The sequence below is a fragment of the Notolepis coatsorum genome, assembly GCF_963971535.1.
Source record: "Notolepis coatsorum genome assembly, chromosome: 7".
NCBI classification, from domain to species: Eukaryota; Metazoa; Chordata; class Actinopteri; order Aulopiformes; family Paralepididae; genus Notolepis; species Notolepis coatsorum.
This window is the reverse complement of record NC_140171.1, coordinates 128,722,109-128,746,997: the sequence shown is the minus strand read 5'-3', so window position 1 is coordinate 128,746,997 and position 24,889 is coordinate 128,722,109. Positions and strand designations below refer to the sequence as shown.

Sequence of the window (24,889 nt, the reverse complement as noted above, 5' to 3'; positions counted from 1 at the left end):
TATCGTCGAGGTGGATGCTTCTGAGCTTGGAGTCGGAGCTATTCTGTCTCAACGCTCATCGTTCGACGGTAAGGTACACCCATGTGCGTACTATTCACATGGGCTCTCGCCGGCTGAAAGAAACTATGATGTTGGGGACAGAGAGTCAAGTTGGCATTGGAGGAGTGGCGCCATTGGCTAGAGGGAGCTGAACACCCATTCACAGTCTGGACAGACCATACAAATTTGGAATATATCCAGGGTGCTCAGAGGAGAAACTTGCGACAGGCTCGCTGGTCACTGTTTTTCTCTCGGTTTAATTTCCTCCTGACGTACCGTCCCGGGTCTAAAAATATCAAGCCGGATGCTCTTTCCCGGTTATATGATGGGTCAGAAGAGGACCATCCTCCTGAGCCCATTGTTCCTGCAGGACAGATCCTAGCTCCTGTGACATGGAGCATTGACTCTGCTGTGTGGAGGGCACAACGTTTGGAACCAGATCCGGGTGGGGTGTCCCCGGGTCGGTTATTTGTACCAAACAGCATTCGTTCTCGGGTGTTGAAGTGGGGCCACTCCTCTCGGCTGAAGTTTAGTTTTTATCCCAGGGCCATATGTGCACTAAACTCAGCAAACATTTTAAACAACAGTCTCCTTGCACCCCCCCCCCCCCCCTACGCACACGCACACACACACACACACAACATTAAGAGATAGTGCAATTATATTTTATACCCCCCTGTTTTATTAATGTTATTTACGCCCCACCCCTGTTTCTATATTTAACACTGTGTTTAGGGCATTTTTTTATTTCGTTGTAACAACTGTAACAATGACAATAAAGATCTATTCTATTCTATTCTATTCTATTCTATTCTATTCTATTCTATTCTATAACATCCCGGAGTGCACAGAACTTGTGACTTCTTGGCCAGAAGGTTCTGGTGGCCTGGTATGATGAAGGACATTCTGGAATTTGTGGCAGCCTGCCCCGTTTGTGCACGGAACAAAGTTTCTCAACAGTCACCACCAGGGCTGCTTCATCCTTTGCCCATTCCTAGTCGTCCATGGAGCCACATCGCCATGGATTTTGTGACTGGTCTGCCTCCTTCTGATGGTCACAGCGTCATCATGGTGGTGGTGGATAGGTTCTCCAAAGCAGCTCACTTTATTCCGCTGGTCAAGCTGCCATCTGCTCAGGAGACCGCTCACTGGTGGTTGACCATGTCTTCCGAATTCATGGCATCTGCCAGGACGTGGTGTCGGACCATGGACCCCAGTTTACTGCCCGGTTTGGAAGGCATTCTGTGCTATACTGGGTGCGACGGTTAGCCTGTCATCAGGGTTCCACCCGGAGAGCAATGGGCAAACAGAGCGCACCAACCAGTCTATGGAGAGTACGCTTCGCTGCTTGGCCTCCTCCAATCCGACCACTTGGAGTCACCAACTGGCATGGGCAGAATATGCACATAATTCATTGTGCAATGCATCCTCTGGTCTCTCCCCATTTGAGGTTCAGTTTGGGTATCAGCCTCCACTGTTTCCTGAACAGGAGAGGGAAGTGGGGGTGCCATCTGCCGAGGCGTTTATCCGTCGGTCTCGGGCAACATGGAAGAGGGTGCGCTTGGCTCTTGTGCGTGCTGCGGCCCGGCACAAGCGGTCGGCGGATGTACACCGTCGCCCTGTGCCTTCCTACCGTGTGGGCCAACAGGTGTGGCTTTCCACACGCAACCTTCCATTACGGGTGGAGTCGCGCAAACTCGCTCCCCGTTTTGTGGACCCTTTCACTATTGTTCGCAAGATAAACCCAGTCACGATGCGTCTTTGGTTACCCTTGTCGATGAGGGTACACCCTACATTTCACGTATCCCGTCTTAAGCCGGTTCGGAGGAGCAGGTTGGTTCCTGCAGAGAGACCTCCACCTCCCCCTCGATTTGTTGATGGCCAACCTGTGTATACTGTACGGCGTATCCTGTGCAGTAGGCGGGTTGGTAGGGGTATACAGTACCTGGTGGACTCGCAGGGTTATGGGCCAGAGGAGCGCATGTGGGTTCCGGCCAGGGACATCTTGGACCCTGAGCTTGTTCGGGAGTTTCGGAGACGTGTCTCAGAGGGTCCGTCTGGAGCCGCCCCCTAGAGGGGGGGTCCTGTCATGGTTTTTGCCTTATTTCACCTTTCTGTGAGGGACAGCTGTCTATTTTTGCTTTATTTCACCTCTCTGTGAGGGATAGCTGTCAATCCCTGTTCCCTGTGGTTAATTGCCTCATGGGTCGGCAGGTGTGTGGGCTTGATTGCACCTGATGCAGTGCAGCTGTGCCTATGGCCATGTGGAGTCTATTTAAGTTTGGAGATCGCAGTCAACTGCTTTTTCATTTCCTAGTGTTGGCTGTCCTTTTGGTCACGCTCATTATATTGAAGTGTAGTCTGATCTCTGATTCAGAATTGAGCTTTATGGAAGTCATTCTTATTTTAGGCTACTCACGTGATTCTACACATAAACTCTCTTAGTGGAGGTTTATTGTTTTACTTTCAAATATAAACTCCTTTATTAGGAGGTGTCCTTGTGGCTTATTTACTTTTATACTATACCTCTTTATTGAGAGTAGTCCTGTTTTTTGGGACTTGATTTATTTTCTTAATTACTCACTTTGAGATTTCCACCTGTAAAGGTTGTTTTCTGTTGTTTAATTTTTCCCCTCTCCTAAAATATCTGCGTAAGCAGTCTAGTGGTTGTCTGTTTCACGGATAACTTTAAAGAGTCCCTGTTATCTGCTCATGACCCACACACACACACACACACACACACACACACACACACACACACACACACACACACACACACACACACACACACACACACACACACACACACACACACACACACACACACACACACACACACACACACACAGCCCTCACACAAATCAAATCAACATTTTTTGTAAGGCCCGACAACACACGTTAATGTCCCCATGGGCCGGACACGTCTTCTTTAAAGAAGAAACATAACAATAAGTCAAGAACAAAACAAGAACACCATAAGGTCCAACAAATTTAAGATAAATGCAAATAAATAAATGAATATAAACACTCCCAGACATACCCCACGGAAGGTAAGGAAAAACTCACTAAAACCTAACAATAGGGAAAAAAGCACCACAGGCAGTGTGGAGGAGAGAAACCTTCATTCCATTCAAGGGGGGATCTCCCTTCTTAGATGTCGGTGATAGTATATAGTGTTGCAGACTGACAGTGGTAAGCATGCACTCATGTGTGTAGTGAAACACAGATGAGTGCATGCAATAGCAACTGAACATTTAGAAAAATTAAAGATAGAGCTGATAGCGATAGCAACTGAACATTTTGAAAGATTAAAAATAGAGCTGATAGCTAATCTATTTGAGGCACAGGGGTGGCGCAAAGAGGGTCGCGTCCTCCCCGTCTTAATCACGGGACGTTCAACACTCCGTCATCGCTCCGAGACAGCCGGAGACAGGGAGATAGGGGGAGGCGCAGAGAGGGTCGCAACCTCCCCGACATCATCGCGGGACGTCCAGCACTCCGGTCACCACTACGAGACCGCCGGAGACAGGGAGACAGGAGGGCACGCTTCTCCGTGACTTTTCTTCTTTCTTCTCAGTTGATCCGCTTTGAACCGGTTCAGATCTCCTTCACCGTCCCATCCTCCTCTCCTCTTCCTCGTCCCCCGACCCTGGTCCATCTTCTCGCCTCCTCCAACCTCTGCATCAGCGTTGGTCTCTCCTCTTCTCCTCCCGGCACCTTCCATCCTCTCAGGTCCATGTCCCTCATCGCTTCCCTCACGTCGCTGCACACCCCTATGCCTTCTTTCCAATGAACCTTCAGCGTGGTCATTGGTGATTGAAATCTGATTCCTTTCTCTTTCAGAGTCTTTTTTATCTGAACATAGCTCCGACGCTTTACAGCCACCTCTGTTGAATAGTCATGGTCGAAGGTTCTCCAAATGCTCTGCGTGTTTGCTTGGTTAGCTATTGCGCTAGTTTTATGCTAGTCTGTATGCTAGCTTGTAGCTCCGCTACCCAGGTGGGCATCTCTGGTCTGTCGCCCTGCGTCATGCTAGCTTGAATTACCTCCTGCGCCACCTCCTCGCTTCGATAACTTTCTCTGAGCTCGTCCTGACCCTTCTTTAATTCTTCCCCGAGTCTGTCGATGTCGCTCTGAATGCTCTGCGTGTTAGCTTGGTTGGCTATTGCGCTAGCTTGTTGGTTAGCTATTGCGCTAGCTTGTATGCTAGTCTGTATGCTAGCTTGTAGCTCCGCTACCCAGGTGGGCATCTCTGGTCTGTCGCTCTGCATCATGCAAGCTTGAATTACCTCCTGCGCCACCTCCTCGTGTCGATAACTTTCCTCCGGTGTTTGTACTTCTTCTGGGGTCCCTTTTCTCTAGCTTTTTCTCGTGTTCATCCTTCCTTTTCTCTTATATCGTTGAATTGTCACTTTTTATTTTGTTTTAGATAGTTTTACTTCCTTTTTTCGATATTCTTTGACCGGGAGCTCTTTTCTTTTTTTAAACTTACATTTTTTATTAACATTTATAGACAAACAACACTTACAGCATACCTACAATGACATCAACAACACAACAGTACATCCACTTGGGACCCTTGAATTTGGCCGCGCTCAGCATCCCAGACCTCCATGAGAGGGCCCCCCCCCTCCCGCCATCTACCCCCAGAAACAGGGCTCCTCCACATCCCAGGGCCGTCTCACGCGTGGCCGAGTATTCAGCGACACGGGTACCTTGACTTTGGTTGGGCCAGGCCCAGTAGAGGGGCGAGGGGTGGTACTCCCCCCCACCGAGCCAAGCCCGCTACCTCCCATGCCACCCAGCACCCCACCCCACGGCCGACGACCCCACAACATCCAAGACCCCACCTTCCCGGGCCAAACCGCGGAAACGATGGTCCCCCTCCCCCTACGTCCGTCCCCCTGAGCTAAGCCCATAGGAGCCCCCCATATCCCAGGCCGATGCGCGTGCCGCCGGGCCCCCCCCCACAGAGCCAAGCCCGTTATTTCCCATGTCACCGAGAGCCCCACCCCACGCCCACCGACCCCCCAACACACAGGACCCCACCGGGCAGAGCCCAGCGGCTCTGATCCCCCTGAGAGAAACCCCTCCCTCCCTCCCGCCCTCCTCCCCGAGAAACAGAACACCCCCATATCCTGGTCCACCATGCGCGGAGCCGAGCACCTACCCACCCGCCCCCGCCCGACCGCCAGGCCCCCGGCCCACGAGGACCCCAAGCCCAGACCCGCAGAAGGCCAAAGCACCACGCCTCAATTATCCCCCGACCAGACCGCTCAGGCCACGGCGTCCGAGGGCCCCAGGAAACCCCCCTCCCCCACACCAATCCCACAACACGCAAGGCCCCCCCTCCCCCGGGTCGAACCACCGGAACTATAGCCCCTCCCCCAGACCCCCCCCCCCACTGAACCCAGCCTGCCCACCTCTGTACCTCCCATGTCACCGACATCACCGCATATATTTATGAAAAATGTAACTAACAACACAATAAGAAAAATGAGGTGAACATAAATGGTTATATGGTTAGCACTCTTTCCCCGATTTGCGGTTTGGGGGGGGATCAGGCCTCCCACTGGAGAAGCCCCCCCCCCAGAGACGGAGATATCCCCCAAAGGAGATTCTCCAAGCCTCTCTTCATGTCCAACATTTTGAATTCTTGTCCTTCATATTTGTCCATGTGCACATTTAAAGCAACTGCTATTCTAACATAACTCAGAAGAAAATAATATAAAAGAAGACTAATGACAATTGGCACTTCCCAGGTCATTCTTCTAACCCAGTTTAAGGGGTAAGGCTCTCCTGGAGAGGCCCCTCCTATAACGACGTAGATATCCCCAATGGGGTTTCTCCAATGTCCCTATTATTGTCCAACATTTTATTTGAATTTTTATCTTTCATATGTTAGTACATTTCCAGAGCTCCCAGTCCGGTCTCCGAATGTGATTCCCCATGTTCCCTGTCCTCCTATTTGTGTGTCCTGTGTGCTAGTGTCTACAGTTTAGTCTAGTGCGTGTTATTTGTACTATATGTCCCGAATCAAGTCCCAACCTCCCCAACTAATGCGTTTACCTTGTCTGTATTCCCAGCGGTCTGTGTGTTATCTGCATTGTGTCTCGAGCCATAACCTCCATTCACTATCAAATAATATGCGTAGTTGTGCGTCATGTGTGTTAGTTTCTACAGTTTAGTCTAGTATGTGTTATTTGTATTATATGTCCCCCAGTGGTCTGTGTGTTGTCTGCAATGTGTCTCGAATCCATTCACTATCACATTATATGCATATGGTATTGAATCTTGGTCGGTGTGTATGACCTCAGTGCTCGAGTCCTGCTTGGTGTGTGAAACCTCGTTATTCAAGTTCTGGCTGGTCCGGTTGGTCTCGGTGCTCGGGTCCCGGTTGGTGTGTGTGGCCTCCGTGTTCGCATCTTGGCCGGCCCGGGAGACCTCCGCGCCTGCATCTTGTGTGCGGATGGTCCGGCCGACCTGGGTGCCCGAGTCCTGGTTGATCCGGTTGTATCCAGCACCTCCCCGTCCCTCCCCTGGGGGCCGTCCGTTTCACCTCTCCCAAACCAGCTTGTATCACTTGCTGCGTCATATTCCTGATGTTAGCGTCCATGTTAGCTTGCAGCTCCTTCTCCAGCCAGGCCCCGCTGCGGTCCAACACCACGCTAGCTTGTATCCCCCGCTGCGTCGTATTCACCATGTTAACTTCCATGTTAGCTTGCAGCTCCCTCTCCAGCCAGGCCTCGCTGCGGTCCCACACCCTGTTAGCTTGTATCCCCCGCTGCGTCGTATTCCTCGTGTTGACTTCCATAGTTCCATGTTAGCTTGCAGCTCCTTCTCCAGCCAGGCCCGCGTGCCAGCTTGGATAGCCCGTATGTTATCTTGTAAAGCTTGGTTAGCTAGCTTGTTAGCCCGTGTGCTAGCCCACATGTCCTGGGCGATCTGCAGGATGTTGGCCTGTATATTAGCCTGTATGCTAGCCTGCATGCTAGCTGCCCACTGCGGCATGCTAGTCTGAATCATCTCCAGCGCCACCATTTGTACTCCTTCTGGGGTCGCTTTTCTCTCGCCTTTTCTCGTGTTCAACCCTCCTCCTCTCTTATATCCTTGAATTGTCACTTTTTATTTCGCTTTGAATTATTTTACTTCCTTTTCTTGATATTCACAGACCGGGAGCTCTTTCATGTGGCTGTTCACCAGAATGTCGCCGTCACAGTCGGGAGCTTTCTATGGCCGCTTACCCGAACATCTCAAAGCGGAAGTCGACAGCGAGGAGTTTCACTGGGGGAACGTAACGCGTGCGGAGGGTCACGCCATTTCCCCCCAGATCCCCTCCCTGCTGACCGACCAGTAGGAGTCGCAGTTTACAACGACCAGGACACATACCCCACCGGCTTCCCACCCGCTAACACTGCCAATTGTGTTAGTAGGGACGACTGACCAAGCCGGAGGTAATTCTTTTAAAGTAACCTCCCCAACGTCTGCATTTAAGGAAAAGTACAATGTCAGTGAACAGTACCTGGAGTGAAGCGCTCAGTCTTCATGTGTCTGGTGTAGCTGAGGCCTACAGTGCAGTACGGCTGGGGGAGAGTCAGGAGCCTCTTGCAGAAGTCGTACACCTGCTTGTACAGCTCATCTGGGATGTATGTCGTCTATAAGCGTGGACACACACACACACACACACACACACACACACACACACACACACACACACACACACACACACACACACACACACACACACACACACACAGACACACACACACACACACACTAAGTCACTGCATGAAGAGCAGAACCGTGATGTTCACAGTGGGTGCAGTGCGTTAACCCTTTCACTAACACAATACAGAAGGTTAACCCTTTCACTGCCACACGACAAATGGTTAACCCTTTCACAACCACACTACAGAAGGTTAACCCTTTCACAACCACACTACAGAAGGTTAAAAAGCTCTCACTCACACATTACATTTACCCTTGAGGGAAACCACTGCGATGGAAAAGGTTCCCCGACGTGTCTCGCATTGTTATGATGACTAGAGTCTGGCGACATGCGCAGATTTTGGGGGCTACAAACCTGTATGACGGCATACATGAGCGTGTGCAGCAGGGGTATGATGTATCTGCGACATTCCGACCGCTCAGATCTCTCAGCCTGCAGATAAAAAAACAACAACACACGCACCATGTCAGTCATGGATTGGGTTTCAGCAACATTGCCTAATCTCGAATGTTACCACAGAACAGAACAAACATCACTCTCTCACTCTCCGGACGGTTGGATAGCTGAGTGAGTGTACATGTGGCTACATCTCAGGGATTGCAGAATGGAGGGGATGTCTGGGGGATGGAACTGAGGAAAGTAATAAGTTATAATGAGGTCATAAAACATCGACTTTAAGTAGGTTTGTGGCCTCTTGCTGGCTGAAATGAAATGGTAGCTTATGACATTCAGTGTTTCCTCTCAAACCCCTTGTGAAGGCAACTGTTGTGATTGGAGGATCAAGAAAAGAAGGTGGGGTTTGAAATAAATAGTTTTGTGGCAGTGGTGGCAGGAAGCAGGTATTTGATTGACATCCTTGTCGCGCTTTGTTTTGGTTCTAGTGCAAGTTGTAGCACACCAAAAAGTTAAAGTTACTGTCTCACATTATGTAAAATGGGTTTGTACTGTATGTGCTGCGGGAAAATGACATAGGTTCTCCTTCTCGTGTGGCCAGGGTTCTTACCTGAAAAAACAAGCTGTTCACAATGATCCCCCTCATACCAGGACACAAACAATCAATTAGCTTTAAATGATCGATTAGCTGTCCTTTTTTGGAGCCAGGAACACTGCCTACCTAATCTACAGTCCAGTTTAACAGTAAAACGTTTTTCTTTTCTTTTTGGGTGTGGGGTGGCCAGGCAGGGATGGGGATAATTAATCAGATATTTGGTGTGTGCCACACCCACCAAAAACAGCCTGCTCAATACAAGGTAAGAAATAGGTGCTGGAAAATAAATAATCAAGATCCGATTTAGAAGCTTTACCTTTAGACTCTGTTGAACAAACAGGAACTGTTGTAAAATGGTTGAAAAGATACAAAAATACAGTAATACACATTTGGATACTTATGAAGTGCTACTTCTAATCACTGGTTCTGTCATTGGTTGCGCTTTGGGAAATCCAGCTACATTATAATGTTTTGTTCATTTCCTATTTGATCTAGCCGTGGTGGTCCACGGTGGCTGAATTAACCCTTTCACTACCACACTACAGAAGGTTAACCCTTTCACTACCACACTACAGACGGTTAACCGTCTGTAGTGTGGTAGTGAAAGGGTTAACCTTCTGTAGTGTCGCTGTGAAAGGGTTAACCCTTTGGTAGTGTGGTAGTTATATTTCGTATGGCATCGCTCCCGCTCTGAGCCTTACGAGATACTCTATATCGCCTGTGATACCTAATGTATCTCCCACGAACAAAAACACATGCACCCCACCTGTATGGGGCCCCGCCCCTTATGGTGGCACCACCCATATAATCATGACTCTGGTCATGACACACCCTTCCTCTATTTTCGTCCCAGCGTACTGGATGCTATGCACCATGCGAGCTAGCGGAATGAAAAGATTAAGGAAGATTAATAATGTTGGAAGCTTACCGGAGGTTGCTGGCCCCTGGCATCTTCGACGCATGTTTTCGGCGACACGACGGGCCTGTGATGTTCCTCGTTTGATGACTGCACATCGAGGTTCAGCTGTACAAGGCTGGCTGTCGGGCCAGCTTGTACTCAGGTAGGCCCTGTGTCTTCAGGCATGGGTATTAGTGTTGGTAATGCTGGTTTGTGTTGTTAACACAACCTTGTTGTGTGTTGGCGCCAGGGGCAAGATGGTTTGGTGAACGTTCTCTGCAGGGAACGGTTTCCAAGCTGTCTTGGGCGTGCTGCTAAAACATCTAAAGCTATGCTAACATGCTATCGCTACTGCCGCATGCTATCACTACTGCTAATTGCTATGCTGTTTTAATGTCTCCGCCGTGAGATGTTGTCACTCTCCCGCCTCTTGCCCGGTTCATCAATGAAGGTCAGTCGGTAGCTGTTGTGGGGTTTTGAGTTCTATTTACCTTTTTCGGGTAAATGGGTTGACAACAGGGGTAGGTCGTGGCTAGGTTCTAGCCTGGTATTACCTTGTGTTCCGGCGGGGTTTGTTGAACGGTGTTCCCATCTGGGTTGGCGTCGGGTAGTGGGGCTATGGGTCCAGCCGACATGGTAAACATGTTGCGTGTCTGTGCACAGGCAATTGTTGTCTTGGGTTCCACATTGCCTGGCGTTAGGCTGCAGTAGTATAAGGGCAGGGCCGCTTGGGAGAAATGTGAGGCCCTGTGCGTTTTTAGACGCGAGGCCCCCCATCTCCTGGGGCGGCCCTGTGTAGGGGGCTATTGTTTCATTTTGTCACTCTGCTATGAGAAGGTCTGTCTTGCTACAGCTTTCTCTCCTCTCAAACCATTCATACTGACGGTCAATCGGTGTACTGGGGGAGTAGTGCGGGGGGGGGGCTTTGTTTACCTTTTTTGGTAAATGGGCTAAACTAGGGCTGGTGTTCTGTTGTGAATATTTTGAATGAAGACGGGTCTGGTCCGTCTCCCCTTAAACTTTGTGTGTATGGGTTTGCTCATTCTACAGTTTTTGTGGTTTAGCTCTTTTTATTCATTTAACCTTTTCATGGTCCACACCACAGTGGAGGGTGCTGTTTGCAATCACCACTGGTGCTCCATGTTAACGTCAGTCCTTTGTTTTTGATATATTGAAACAATGCCCCGCCCGGCCGACACCATGGGTCGGCCTGGCGAGTGGCTGGTGGGCTGTTAAGGCTTGTACCGCCACGGTATGGAATTGGCAACGATTAGAACTGTGTTCGAATTGGTGTTTTTTCTATTACAGAAATGGTGTCTGGTGGAGGGGCCTTGAGGGCCGGCCGACGTCGACACATCGCGCACGGTGTTGGTAAACCACTCCGTCGAGGATGTTGACGTTATTAGCTTTGACCCAGCCGCAAGCTATAACCGCTCAGGGTTCCCCTCTCCGCAGGGGATTTTGGTCTTCTGCTGGAGCGCGGGCGGTATTGTCCTAGGCCCTACACCGCCTCACACCGCGCAGCCAGAAGAAGGGAGAGCACGGCCTCGTCAGCGGCGATGACGGGGCCCTCGACAGGCGGCCATGTTTCCCCCGCCAGTGGTGCCCTGGTTGGAGAATCGACAGGGTATCGCGAGGCCGACAGTCTTGGCGGCCGAGGGATCGGCCATTTTGGGTGATTTCGGTGTTGGTAAACCACTCCGTCGTCATTTTGCCGCGAGCAGCCCGCTCCCCGTTCAATCCTCTCTCTGGTATCCCCAGAGGCGGGGCTCTGAGCGTTCTCCTTTGGCTGCGGGCCGCGAACCTTCATTGAAGCGTATGCGGCCCCATTCTTCGCTTCTCATGGAGACAGGGGCTGACACCCAGTTGATGGCTGAGCCTGGGTCTGTCCGTGAGAATGTTGTGCTGTCAAGCGGCTCCCACACCTTGAACTGTGTTGGTTGAGCCTGGTGTTACGTCTGTCAACTTAAGTGTTGTCAGCAGGGGGGCTCGAAACCTTTTGAGGCACACAGTGCGGGCTTCCCCGGCCTCGCCTTCGCCAGGCCAGGTATCATGTTGGTGCTCCCACTCCTGGAATATTGGCAAGTGGTCGCAGCTCACATGGTTTGGGGTGGTAGTGATATCACTGCAGGGCTACGGTGTGTAGGAACCCATGGGGGCCTTACACCTTGCATGTCCGGCTGCGGAACAACTCCTTCAGCATGTTCTGGAGGGGTGTTCAGTGGGGGGGCTTTTTTGATCGGAAGCCCCCCGTATCAGACAGGCCCTTTTCTGTCGGGGTTCCCCCTTGGGTGCGATTGCCTCGTGGGTGGTGTCAGGGTCAGGTGTTCCGACACGGAACGCGCTCCTCGCACGATTCCAGGGTTGTCTTCGCACAGCGGGGGGGACCGGGCCAACTATCTACAGTTCCTGGCGGACCTGCGCCACGTGACGGCGGGTGCGTTGGGAGTGTCGTCACATATGACTACGGCAGTACCATATGTCGAGGTAGATGGAGAGAATGGGAGGCGGGGACTTGTGTTTACACAACCCCACCCGTTTTCAGGTTTGGTACAGACCCTGTTGTCGGGGTCTCCAGCAGGGACAGCTCTGGTCGACGAGATCCAATCTCTGTGGACGAAGCAAGCCATCGTCGTGGCGTTCTCCTCCCGGTGTTCTCTGCCCGAGAAGTCGGGAGGGAGGGGTGTAAGACCCAGGCTGGACCTGTCCCATGGGAAGGTTCAGCATTTTTTGGATCGTCTCCTACCTGTTGAACACTGTCAGGTGGGGGTCTGGTTCTCCTCCATAGACCTGTAGGATGCGTATGCGCATCCCCGATCTTCCATCCTAGGGCTTACCTACGCTTCCTTTGCAGGGTTAGCGTATGAGTACCAGAGGCTGCCGTTCGGTTTTCTCTGGCTCCCCGCATCTTCACCAAGTGCGTGGAGGCCGCACTGGGGCCTCTGCGTCATCCGGGGTTACGGAGTGTTCTGCCCTGATGACGTTCTGGTCCTTCGCGGTCAAGGTGGATCGTCAGGTCTCGTACCAGGCAGGTCTCTACCAGCCTGGGGTTGCTGTAGACTGGATGTAGAGTATTCCTCTTCCCAGTCAACGGTTGGAGGGCTATGGGCATCCATCTCGGAGCGTGTTGTCAACACGCTCGGGAGGTTCCGTCCTAGGACGGTTACGGCGCTGTCTCACGTCGCGTTTTCACCGACGCCTCCCTCGCTGGTGATGCGTCGGGCCAACGCAGTAGGGGGCAGCTGGCAAACCATGCTGCCCGGTCTGCGCTACGTTCAATGTGTTGGTGTTGAAAGCGGTCCTTCTGGTCCACAAATGGTGTTGATCAGGACGGACGATACGACGTCAGTGTCGTGTATCGACGGACAGGGAGGAGTACGCTCCCCCTGTCTGCACCAGGCGGCGGGCGGCTGGCTATGGGCGTCCTCCATCTGCGCGGCCTAAGGGCTCCCCACATCCCCGGCAGGGAGAATGTGGGTGCAGGTGTACTGTCGCGGGGCGGCCCTCATCCTGACGGGTGAGGATTGCGTCTGGACATGGCCAGGCAGGTCTGGGACCGATGCCGTGCCGCCAGGGATTCTTCCCCATACATCTGTTAGGTCAGTTGTTGGGACGGGTACGTTGAGGGGCGCAGGTTCTTGATCCTGATGGTGTTACCATCTGGAATGCGCATGCTCCCTCCACTGTCGCGCTTACGCGGGCAGATGACGTATGTTCCAAGTGTGGTGTAAGGCGGGGGGCCAGGACTCAGTCTCCTGCCCCCTGGTTGCTGTCCTTAGTTACCTCCAGTCTCTCCTTGATAGACTGTCGGTTTCGACGGTGAGGGTATATGCAGTAGCTATATCCTCCTATCATGAGGGGTTTGAGGGGATGTCTTGTTCAGCCACCCTCTTGTGAAGCGTTTCCTGCTTGGCGCTCGACGCGTTAAGCCGGTGCAACGCTCCTTGGCTCCGACTTGGGATCTTCAATTGGTCCTCGGTCGGTTGTCCTTGGCCCCGTTTGAGCCGCTCGAGCGGGCGCCGTTGGGACAGCTGTCCTTCAGGACCGCGTTCCTTCTGGCTGTCACTTCCGCTAAACGCGTAGGTGAGCTCTGTGCTCTCTCGGTACGTCCAGAGTGCCTGTCTTTTCGGACCGATTGCGGTGTCACTCTGCGACCTAATCCTGCTTTCGTGCCTGAGAATATCCGGAGTTCCTTCCGCTCCCGGGATATTGTGGTTCAGGCGTTTCGTCCTCCTCCTCACACTGGTGAGTTAGATGCGGGCCTTCACCTGTCATGTCCAGTCCGTGCTTGGGGATTTACCTCAGCCGTACTCAGGATTTCAGGGTTACCGACCAGCTTTTTGTCTGTTACGGTGGGGCTCGTGCTGGTAAGGCACTGTCGGAGCAGCGCCTGTCCCATTGGTTGTGCGAGGGTGTTACCCTCTGCTACACGCTGGCTGGGCAGGATCCCCCTGGGGGCGTCAGGGCGCACTCCACTCGTGGGGTGGCTGCCTCTGCCGCTCTCCTGGGTGGGGCCTCGGTGGAGGACATCTGTGCTGCAGCTTCATGGTCCTCGCCGGGCCCCTTTGTAAGGTTTTACCTCATGGACATGACCGGGGGTTCTGTCTCCCAGGCGGTTCTGGGGTCTGTGGCCTTTCCTGCTTCCCGTCCTTTGGTCGGGTAGCGGGAGTGTATGGGTATGGGCCGCAGTGTGTTGAGTCACACGTGGTTCCGCCTGTACGGTGTGTTCAAGGGGTTCTGGCTCCCTCTTGTTCGCATTCAGGTGGAGTTGACTGCGCCCCCCCTTCGTTAGGAAGGATGGGGTGACAGGGCTCCCCGCACCCCTTGATGTGGGCTTACGGGTCCTCAGGGGGTACATCTGTCGGGTCTCGCACCCGCTCTTCCCCATTATCTCGTAAGGCTCAGAGCGGGAGCGATGCCATACGAAATATAACGATAGGTTATGTAGATAACCTAGTTATATTAGTATAGGCTAAGCTCCCGCTCTGCGCGCCCTGAGTTCCCTCTTGAGGGATCTTTTCCTGGGACGGGTTTTTGGCGAGGAAGGGTGTGTCATGACCAGAGTCATGATTATATGGGTGGTGCCACCATAAGGGGCGGGGCCCCATACAGGTGGGGTGCATGTGTTTTTGTTCGTGGGAGATACATTAGGTATCACAGGCGATATAGAGTATCTCGTAAGGCTCAGAGCGGGAGCTTAGCCTATACTAATATAACTAGGTTATCTACATAACCTATCGTTAACAATGTACCTTCTCCAGCTCCTTGATGACGACCCTCACCAGGGCCAAGCTGTTGGCCGGGTTATTCTGCACCTTCTTATGCAGTGTCCATCTCAGCATGCCTGCACACGCACGCACGCACGCACACACACACACACACACACACACACACACACACACACACACACACACACACACACACACACACACACACACACACACACACACACACACACACACACACACACACACACACACACACACACACACACACACACACACACACACACACACAGTCACACACACACACACACAAAAGTGGCAGAATGAATTCTCAACATTTCCAAAGCTAAACAAAGTGACTGCCACACTTTTCTCCAGACTGTGGTCGATGACTAACAACTGAACAGCCATCGACGGCTGAAAAGAGGAAATGTTTCAGTGTGATGTCACCATTGTCATTGTTATGTGACATTGCCGACAAATATCAAATATACAGCTAGGCCAGGGTAGTAGACAGCTAGGCTAGGCCAGGGTAGTAGACAGCTAGGCCAGGCCAGGGTAGTAGACAGCTAGGCCAGGGTAGTAGACAGCTAGGCCAGGCCAGGGTAGTAGACAGCTAGGCCAGGCCAGGGTAGTAGACAGCTAGGCCAGGGTAGTAGACAGCTAGGCCAGGCCAGGGTAGTAGACAGCTAGGCCAGGCCAGGGTAGTAGACAGCTAGGCTAGGCCAGGGTAGTAGACAGCTAGGCCAGGCCAGGGTAGTAGACAGCTAGGCCAGGGTAGTAGACAGCTAGGCCAGGCCAGGGTAGTAGACAGCTAGGCCAGGCCAGGGTAGTAGACAGCTAGGCCAGGGTAGTAGACAGCTAGGCCAGGGTTAGGGTAGTAGACATTTCTACGAGATAAACCCATCTGGATACACAAGTGCAGGGAACAAATCAAGAACATGTCTCTACTATATGAAGCAACTGTGCAGCATTAACACTTTCACTGCCACACTACAGAAGGTTAACCCTTTCACTACCACACTACAGACGGTTAACCTTTCACTACCACACTACAGAAGGTTCTGTTTCATTAGGGGCTCTGCTTGGCATCACTACTGCACTATCTCGCGTACGTGCACGCGTACTGAATAAACCACAAATGTACCTCTAATACCAGTATTAGTCTGACCACACCCCTCATCAGCTTACCTTCATAAGCAGGTGTGTGGTCACCTGCTCTCCTCCTTCTCGCTTTCACCACAAGGAAGAAGTGCCTCGGTAGATCCCCACACTTGACACCATGTTGGAAGAAAGGTTTAGGAGCAGCTTTGGGAAACAAGGATACGTTGACATCATATCTTTATTTTCTCTCTCACTATTTTCGAGAAAATACGGCGATATTGTCTTCGTACTGGAGTGTCTGGAAGATGATGATCATTCTAAAAACCCTCCACCGGTTTTCGTATTGGGAGCACGCCGCTGCATGCTTCTCAACTGCAGTTCCTTGCTGTGTTTGTTGGGGTGAAACCTGTCAGGCCACAGCTGAACTGTCGGACATGCCGCTGTTGTGAGAAGCGGTGCGTTCCAGGTTGGGTGAGTAGTGTTTGCTGGCGGGCTCCACTTGTCTGTTAGTGCTATGGGGGCTACTTGACAAAGTTTATGGAAACCGGCCCCAGACTAGGGTCCTTTGTTCAGCCACCTAGGCGACAGAAGGCCTTGGTCTGGAGACCATTATAGTTTTAACTAGTGGGCCGCGACCATTGACACTGGTGATCCCTGTGTGTTCTGGACGAGTGGATTCTCTCTGTCACCGTGTTAAGGCCCCATCTTTCATATCCAAATGAGAGTATTCCTTCACGAGGGGATATGTGCATGTAATGTGCGATAGCGGCAGATTCATGTTCAAAGTCAGCTACACAGGCCAGTTGGTACTGTGCTGATTCCGTCGGATGTGATAATGTCACCGTTGTGAAGCGGTGTTGACATCTTGTTTTCTCTTTTCTCTTAAAAAGTGAGGAGAGGTTCAGAACGGCGGCCTGTCTGGGTGAGTGTTATGTCATTGTTTACATGTTCATAGCTTACGGTTAGCCGGTCAGCTGTTAACTGCTGCGTTAGCCTGCTGGATCGCTGCATGGCCTGCTTAAGGCCTACTATTAGCCAGTCAGCTGTTAGCTGCGGGGCTAGCATGTCGTGGTCGCTAGGTAACGTTAGCTTGCTGCTATGGCCATGGCCTGGCGCGGGGTAGCTTAGCTTCTCGCGCGCCGCCGTGAGCTCGCTTCTGATCGCGTGCGTCGTTAGATCGGCGTCTCGCGAGCAGAAGCAATAGCACCCGAACGGTTGGAGCAGCCGTTAGCTTGATGCTATTCTGTTGAACGTGCTTTGATTTTAACATGTTTTACACTCTTGACCACGACGTCATCCTTGACAGGGGATGTTCGTCGACCCTGCCCTGAGCCTGGACGGGGATTGCGTCAACAAAGAGGACTGTAGCGACTGGTTGGAGCGGCGACGCTGCCCGGATCGAACAACACAGGACGGCTGTGTTCTACGGTGTCTTGTGACTGCACTTCGCTGATCTGCGTTCCGGGTAGGAACGGGGTTGACCAGACCTCATAACACGTCTTCTGGTTTTACTTTGCTAAATGTATTGTGAATAACGGTGTTTTTCCCAAAACGTGTGTTGCTACAATGCATTTAGGATACGTTGCGGGTTATGTGTGAGCTGTTTTTGTCACTGGCAGTTAGCTTCTCCGTGCAAACGGGATGTAATGATCTGGTTGTTGTGTGAGTAACACGGCCGTGTACTCACAACTAAGGTAACTAACCTATGAAGCTATGCTTGGTGACAAGTGAGTAAAAGAATGTTCTTTCTCAGACTGTAATGACAATGAACAGTGTGTTCACACATTAACAGGTTTTCCTGTTTTAACTGGCCGTATTGAGGGTAAAATAGGAGGATTGTGTTTTTCCCCCCCGGTTCCCTGGGGACTTTATCACCTCCTATCAGACATGTTGTGCATTAATTGTGTCTTTTGTGTGGTAGGGATACGATGTAACTCTTAGCTTGATTGCTGAGGTTGTGCTAAATCTGCTGGAGAAACTTATTTCCTAAAGGGAAATTGGTTTGGTTGCTGTCATGTGTGCTTAGCAAGGCCTGTGGTCGATACTAATCAAGAATGATGTATTCTCTCATTGTGAAAAAAACGGCGTTCCTCTGTTGAGTGTTTTTGCCATTTTTTGTAGGTGATGATGGGTTGTGTGTGTCATGTGACCTACAACTGGGTTGTACTGGCCACAGAAGCACATGTGTATGTTGGACCGGGGTTCTTAGAGCCCTCTCTATTCTGTGTTTTTCCTTAGTAAAAATCAGATAGCAGGTTAGCTCATGCGCTGTGTGGAGCTGTGAAACGCTTCATAGAGCTGACTATGACTGTGTCATATTCTCTTTTTGTCGTTACGTCGTATCATGGGTGTGGGGTCGTAAAGGGGTGAACTGGTAACCTTTCCTCTCCCCATTGTTCTGTCGGTCAGGGGTACACCCCAGGTGTGCACCGCAGGAATTCCCCCGCCATAGAGTACGTCACCGTGCGCGTCTCTGTTGGTAGGACTTCCGTGTGCTGTTCAGGTCCATGTGATGGATCTGTTTTTAGGGGGGGTGGTCAGGGCTCCTCCTCACCAAGCGCCTATTCAGGCCTTCTGTGAGTTCGGACTCCTTCTTCCATGTGAGGAAGCCTCCATCAGAGTACAGAGCCTTCCTCCTCAGATTGTCAAAGTGAGTGGACCCTCTAGAAGGGTCCTTTTCTATTGTATGTATATTCGATTCAATTCGTTTATTGAGTGTGTATGGGTTCAGTGCCTCTTCCCCGGAGGCCCTAAAACCAGTTTTTTACATGGCTCAAGGTGCAATATATTCTTTTCAATCTGTACAGCTCGCGTGGGAAGTCTCTCTGGGGATCCCCGTCTCTTTCCTATGGGAGGGTGGTGGGATGTAAAAATGTGAACATTTTTTACCCCGGCTGTGTAGACTGGGATACATACTGTTGATGCTTCCTTCTTTCTATTCCAGAAGTGTTGGAGTTAGGGAGTGTCACACCCCTCTTGTCGTTCCCCTGGGCGCCTTGGGGATTCAATGACAGGTCTAAATAGCCTGTTCATTGATGGGGGTGTGTCCCGACGCACGTATAGTGCTAGCTCGCTGTAAACAGGCGATTGACTGGCACGCCTTGGTTGCTTGTGGTTGAAACAGCGTTTTTATAAAGCAACTGAGATGGGGGTTTTTCCTCTTCCGACGACCACATCCCATGACCTGGGTGGGTTGTCGACGGATTCTCGTTCATGTCTGGGGGATGATGACGGGATGGATCTGAACATATGTAGTGGGGTCTCACGCCCTTGGGGTGGGCCACCAGGCGCGGTTCGTCCGAACGTCTGGGTGGCGCCTTCTTTTCATGTTAAGATCAACACGCATATCTGCCCTTCTCCTGGAGTAGGCATGTCGGCGTGGTTAGGGCACGGGACTGGTTCTGGTCACGCTGGTCCAGATCAGTTGAACCCGTTGTCCGCCGGGGATGCAGATCTGCTGTTCTGGTACCCTGAGGGACTTGGGCTTTTTTCAGGGGGAAAAATGCCAGGTCGGTCTGGGTGTCACAGGGTTAAGCGCTATGGAGACCCTGGTTGGGTATGTTTTTACTCAGCACTGTCGTCATGGCTTACAGCCATGCCATTCTGTACGCGCTCGATCTCGTCGGATCTCGGCCGCTACACAGGTTGGTCCTGGTTAGTACTTGGTTGGGAGACCGCCGGGGAATACCAGGTACGGTGTGCTTAGGGGCTGGTTCTCCATTATTTTTCGCTCCTCTCTCACGCATGGCGAAGAGGGGCCTGTGGGGGTGGTTTTTTGACCTCCTCTGGTGACCCTGTGCTTCCCGTACCGCCAGGCCCGGTCCGAAGTGATGTTTGCGACCCGTAGGCCTGGGTTAACCCTTTTTGGAAACTGAAACACTTGTACTGCGGTATAGCCGGTGTATACCCGCAGGTGTGTTTTGGAGTTTTTTCTTGAGGGGTTATAGGAACAACCACCGCATTGGGTAACACCGAGGTGGTTGATTCCCTGGTGTGTTGGAGCAGTGTCAACTCCCGGGTTCACCGTTTGAGGGTGCCCCTGCACGTTCATGACGTCTGCCAATCGTGTCAGCCTTCTCTGCCTCGACCCCTCTGGGTGGGGGTTTTTGAATGGAGGCTTGGTCATGCAACACCGCCAGCTTACGCTCCTTCCGCCGGGGCGGCTGTGTTCAGCTGTCCCCTCTGGCGCCTGTCTCGTCCGCAGTCTCCAGGCTAGGGTTAACAGCCTGTTGCCTGGTTTTTCCCCGGTGCGCTGCCTGCTTCCGTTGGTTAACCTTTTTTGTGTGCTTACGGCCATGCTGACTGTCTGTTCTGCAGGGTTAGTGTGCCAGGCGGTGTACTGTTGGGGGGACGGGGCCCGCTCGGTTTACGGCCATACCGACCTGAACACGCCCGATCTCGTCCGATCTCGGAAGCTAAGCAGGTTCTGGCCTGGTTAGTACTTGGGATACCGCCTGGGATTACCAGGTGCAGTAACTGGGGGGCCTTTGTCCGAATACGCTGGCGATGTGGGGGGCGGGGCACTACGTGCCCACCTGGTGGGGTCTTGATGCTGGCATCATGGACTTCTCCGGGCCCCCATTCCAGGGAGTCCAGTCCTTTTGGTGGGTCTGGGTCTTCCTTCGCGCTCCGCTGCTACGGCCTTGCCACGGGGTTGGGTTTGCCCTTGACCCCGTGATTCTGGGGGCAGTAACGAGGTTGTTCCTCCGTTCGTTCCCGGGTGGCATGCGGGTTGTGCGTGTGTGTAGTCGTGGGGTCAAGCCACGGTCTGCTCACCCTGTGCGTTAAGTTGCTTGAGTGCCTCTTCGCACGGTCGGGTCCGTCGCCTTCCCGTGAAGCCTCTAATAGGGGGGATACCCTCCATTAGGGGGGGTCGGGGGGGCTCGGCCCTCCCTGTTCTGATGGTTTTGGGGGGCTGTCAGCGGGGTGTATTTGTCAGCCAGCGGCTCCGCTTGGCCTCCCTTTGTGCAGTAGTGATGCCAAGCAGAGCCCCTAATGAAACAGAACGTTAGGTTATGACTATAACCAAGTTCTGTTAATTAGGGGTGACGCTTGGCATCAGACGGCCGCTGCAGCCCTTGACCTCACCTTGTGGTGAAAGCTTGGGAAGGAGGAGAGCAGGTGACCACACACCTGCTTATGAAGGTAAGCTGATGAGGGGTGTGGTCAGACTAATACTGGTATTAGAGGTACATTTGTGGTTTATTCAGTACGCGTGCACGTACGCGAGATAGTGCAGTAGTGATGCCAAGCGTCACCCCTAATTAACAGAACTTGGTTATAGTCATAACCTAACGTTAACCCTTTCACTACCACAGTACAGACGGTTAACCGTCTGTAGTGTGGTAGTGAAAGGGTTAACCTTATGCAGTGTGGTTGAGAAAGGGTTAACCCTCTGTAGTGTGGTTGTGAAAGGGTTTAACCTTCTGTATTGTCGCAGTGAAAGGGTTCAAATATATACAGTATATATATATTAGGGCTGTCCCCGACTAAGGATTTGGATGGTCGACTAGGATTGGCCAAAATTTAACTACGGCTCCTTTCGACCGATTAGTTGACTAATCGATTAATATATATATATTCGGCCCTAATATATATAAATAAATATATATAGATGAGTCAACTGGAAAGAGAGAAAAGACTACAATGCAGTATAGTGTAACCTGTACCTTTGTTGAGGCCGGCGTGCGGCTGCTGGGTGTCCATCTCTCTGAGCAGCGACTGGACGCTGCGGTAGAGGTCAGCCTCCGACACCGTGGGGGCACAGCCTGTGGGGGCAGGGGTCACAGGGTTAAAGGTCAGACTAGAGGTTATTATGAACAGAACACGTCTCTATTAACCCTTTGTAGTGTGGTGGTGAAAGGGTTAACCTTCTGTAGTGTGGCAGTGAAATAGTTAACCTTCTGTATTGTCGCAGTGAAAGGGTTAACCCGTTGGAAGTGTGGTAGTGAAAGGGTTAATGGGCCTGTGTTGCATCAGATTTGAAGACTATACAGTCAGAGCTGTGAGATTAAATCAATTAATTCATTAACGAATAGTGAAGATAAATACAATACAGTTGAATACGATACATAAGATATCTAGAGAACAGAATAAGTACAACTCAGACAAACTGCCGGTAGACCAAAGTCTAAATACTAGGGATGCTCGATATTGGCTATTTTACCGATACCGATATACCGATATTGTCCAACTCTTAATTTCCGATACCGATATCAACCGATATCAACCAATACCAATATATGCAGGGTCCCCCCCCCCCAAAAAACTGAATAATTTCAGCTAATTAACATTATCTCTTATCATGGAATTAACACAACATCATGCATACTTTTGACAATAAAAAAATCAGAATGTGTTCTTACTTGCTTGCCTGGGTAAATAAAGGTTAAATAATTTTTTTTTTAAATAAAAATAAAAAAAAATTTAAATTTTTTTGGAAAACCGATACCGATAGTTTTCGATAGCACATTTTCATGCCAATATCGGTAGGCCGATAATATCGGACATCCCTACTAAATACACAATGTCACGCAAAGAGTGGATATGTTTTTGTCTGTGTGCATGCGGGTTTCTGTGTGTACAGGACCAGTTACAGTATGTGTGTGTCTGTGTGTGTGTGTGTGTGTGTGTGTGTGTGAGTGCGACCGTGCGTGTGTGTATGTGTGCATGGTTCTGTGTGTGTGTCAGAGTTTATTTGTACAATATGTATTTGCATTGACGGTATTCTTTGTGTGGAATGTGTTCACACCTGTCGGCTCCATGCTGCGTGGACTTCTTGAGCTATCCCAGAGGGACTTGTCCCTCAGATACATGGTGGGACCACGGCCTCACGCCTGCAGACAGGAAGAGTGAGGGGACAGATGGTGGTCGTTAGTTAGCCGCCTAGCCACCGGACAGGTCATTAGGTTATAGCAGAGACACTAGTTCTGAATGGAGAAATTCATAACGCTAAAGATGGCAGCGACAACAAAATGACTTGCTACAAAACAAACATATTCACAAAAAGATATAAGTGTCCACTGGGATTCACAGAGTCACACAGGGTGATGGGGGGGCGTGGGGCTGAGCGACTTGTGTTTTCACCCAACCGGCTTTTGTTGAGACTCTGAGCTTTCTGTTGACCCCTTCAAAAACACAATGGGTCTCATTCTCCAATGGACTTACGACAAGAAATTTGCTCTCAGGGCCATTTGAGACATCTTAGGGCCGGTTGTGGGATTCCCCAACCGTCCCTAAGCTTGGATTCGGCCATGGCTGAGAGCAGGATTTAGGAGTGCTGAGGAGCACACTTAACTTGACAGGCTGGTGTGCTCCGTGTTCTTAAGGGCTTTATTTGGGAGGAATCATAGTGATTCCTTCATGACAATCCTACAGGCAATGTTCCCTCTAACGTGCGCCTGTGCGCGCACACGCACATGGCCAAACGCTCCCGCGCACATCTGAAATCTGTCGCGCACAGAAACGTTTGTGTAAAAAAATAAAAGACGTTTGTTTATCTCATGATAATTCACACGTTCTGGGGCCCCCAAAACAGCGCTCGCTCTAATTGGCTAGCTCCTCGATACGATCCAACCTATCGCGTGGCACCACAGAGAGACGTTTTAGTATCGGCGTCTGTGATTTGCCTAAACGTTTGGCGCTTCTTGAATCCGCAGCAGCCGTAGTGGACGGCGAGTGCGAGATGGTAAAATAATAATGACGACAAGTCAGCCTCCTAAAAAGACAAAAGTTAGTGACACGACTCACACCACCGCCGCCAACCCAGCCAAAGTAAGGAGGAAAGTGCTCTCTTTTAAGACTGAATGGCTGGCGCAGTCTGTGCAAATAGAAAATAGAGGGACAACATGTGCAACTGGGAGATGTTTTTTCTTTTTCTGAGGAGAAAGGAGTTATCTGCAAAACATGTTGCGAGGCAAAAGTTTCAGGTGACTTTTCTGAAGGAAAAAATGGGACAAAATGCACCAGAATGCTGCTGGAATTTTACAGAGACGTAATAGGGTTGGAATCGGTGAGTTGCTGCTGCAGAATGAAGAGGAAAGATGCGACAGGAATGAGCAGTTGCAAAAGAACAGATCTAACAGCCAGCAAGTGAAAGTGCTCATTGACAATGTACTACTCGGCATACAAATGAACGCATCGATGCTGTCTGTTCAACAGATCCATGATCATGTGGCAAAATATGTGAGTATCCCAACACTGGCGGAGCAAGAACTATGCCCTTGAGTTTGTGAAGTCACTCAATGCAATTGTACAGAATGAGACTATGTGCAATATTCGAAATGCCCCGTTTCATACCTTGATAGTAGATGAGAGCACAGACATCACAGTGCACAAAATGCTAGTTCTGTATATAAAATACAGGGAGGAAAATGATGTCAACTACAAAACTGAGTTTGGTGGCATCATTCAGTTAACGTCATGCACTGCTCCTGCTATTGTTGAGGCCATCACGCAGTTTTACTCCAAACATGAATTAGACGTGCATTCAAAGCATTCAAATAAATTAATCTAGATTAATCTATGGAGTGAAAAATCTTCAATCTTAGCGCCGCGGATATAAGAAAGAGGTCTAGCTGAGTCAATGTTGATGTTTTTGTTGAACATTTGTATTTCACAGGAGAGAAACTGTATTCAAAGAAAGCTATTAAAATAGTCTTTGAATCTAAATATACTTTCTTTGTGTTGATTTTACATTAATTCCATGATTTTACTCAAGTAAATATCTGTTACAAGCTTCGGTGTTAAGTAGACAAATGCTATTTTTAATTTAATTTTTAATTTAATTAATTACAGACAATTGTGAGATTAATTAGTTAAATATTTTTTTATCTATTAACAGCACTACTAATTACTCTATTCTATTCTACTCTGTTTCCCAGAAGAAGCGGACCAGACCAGAGGAG

The 24,889-nt window shown here is 50.6% G+C and overlaps 1 protein-coding gene across 2 annotated transcripts in view; it reads right to left on the bottom strand.

The window, feature by feature from the left end:
• pik3r6 (phosphoinositide-3-kinase regulatory subunit 6) overlaps nt 1-24,889 on the bottom strand; it is a 131,016-nt gene that overhangs the window by 58,703 nt on the left and 47,424 nt on the right. For both annotated transcript variants that reach the window (XM_084319386.1, XM_084319387.1), the window contains exons 2-6: nt 22,735-22,819; nt 21,653-21,751; nt 14,907-14,998; nt 8,123-8,200; nt 7,562-7,694 (exon numbers count right to left, since the gene is read on the bottom strand). In XM_084319386.1, coding sequence (XP_084175512.1) covers nt 7,562-7,694; nt 8,123-8,200; nt 14,907-14,998; nt 21,653-21,751; nt 22,735-22,798 — 466 coding nt within the window. In that variant the 5' untranslated portion in view covers nt 22,799-22,819. The remainder of the gene's footprint in view (nt 1-7,561; nt 7,695-8,122; nt 8,201-14,906; nt 14,999-21,652; nt 21,752-22,734; nt 22,820-24,889) is intronic.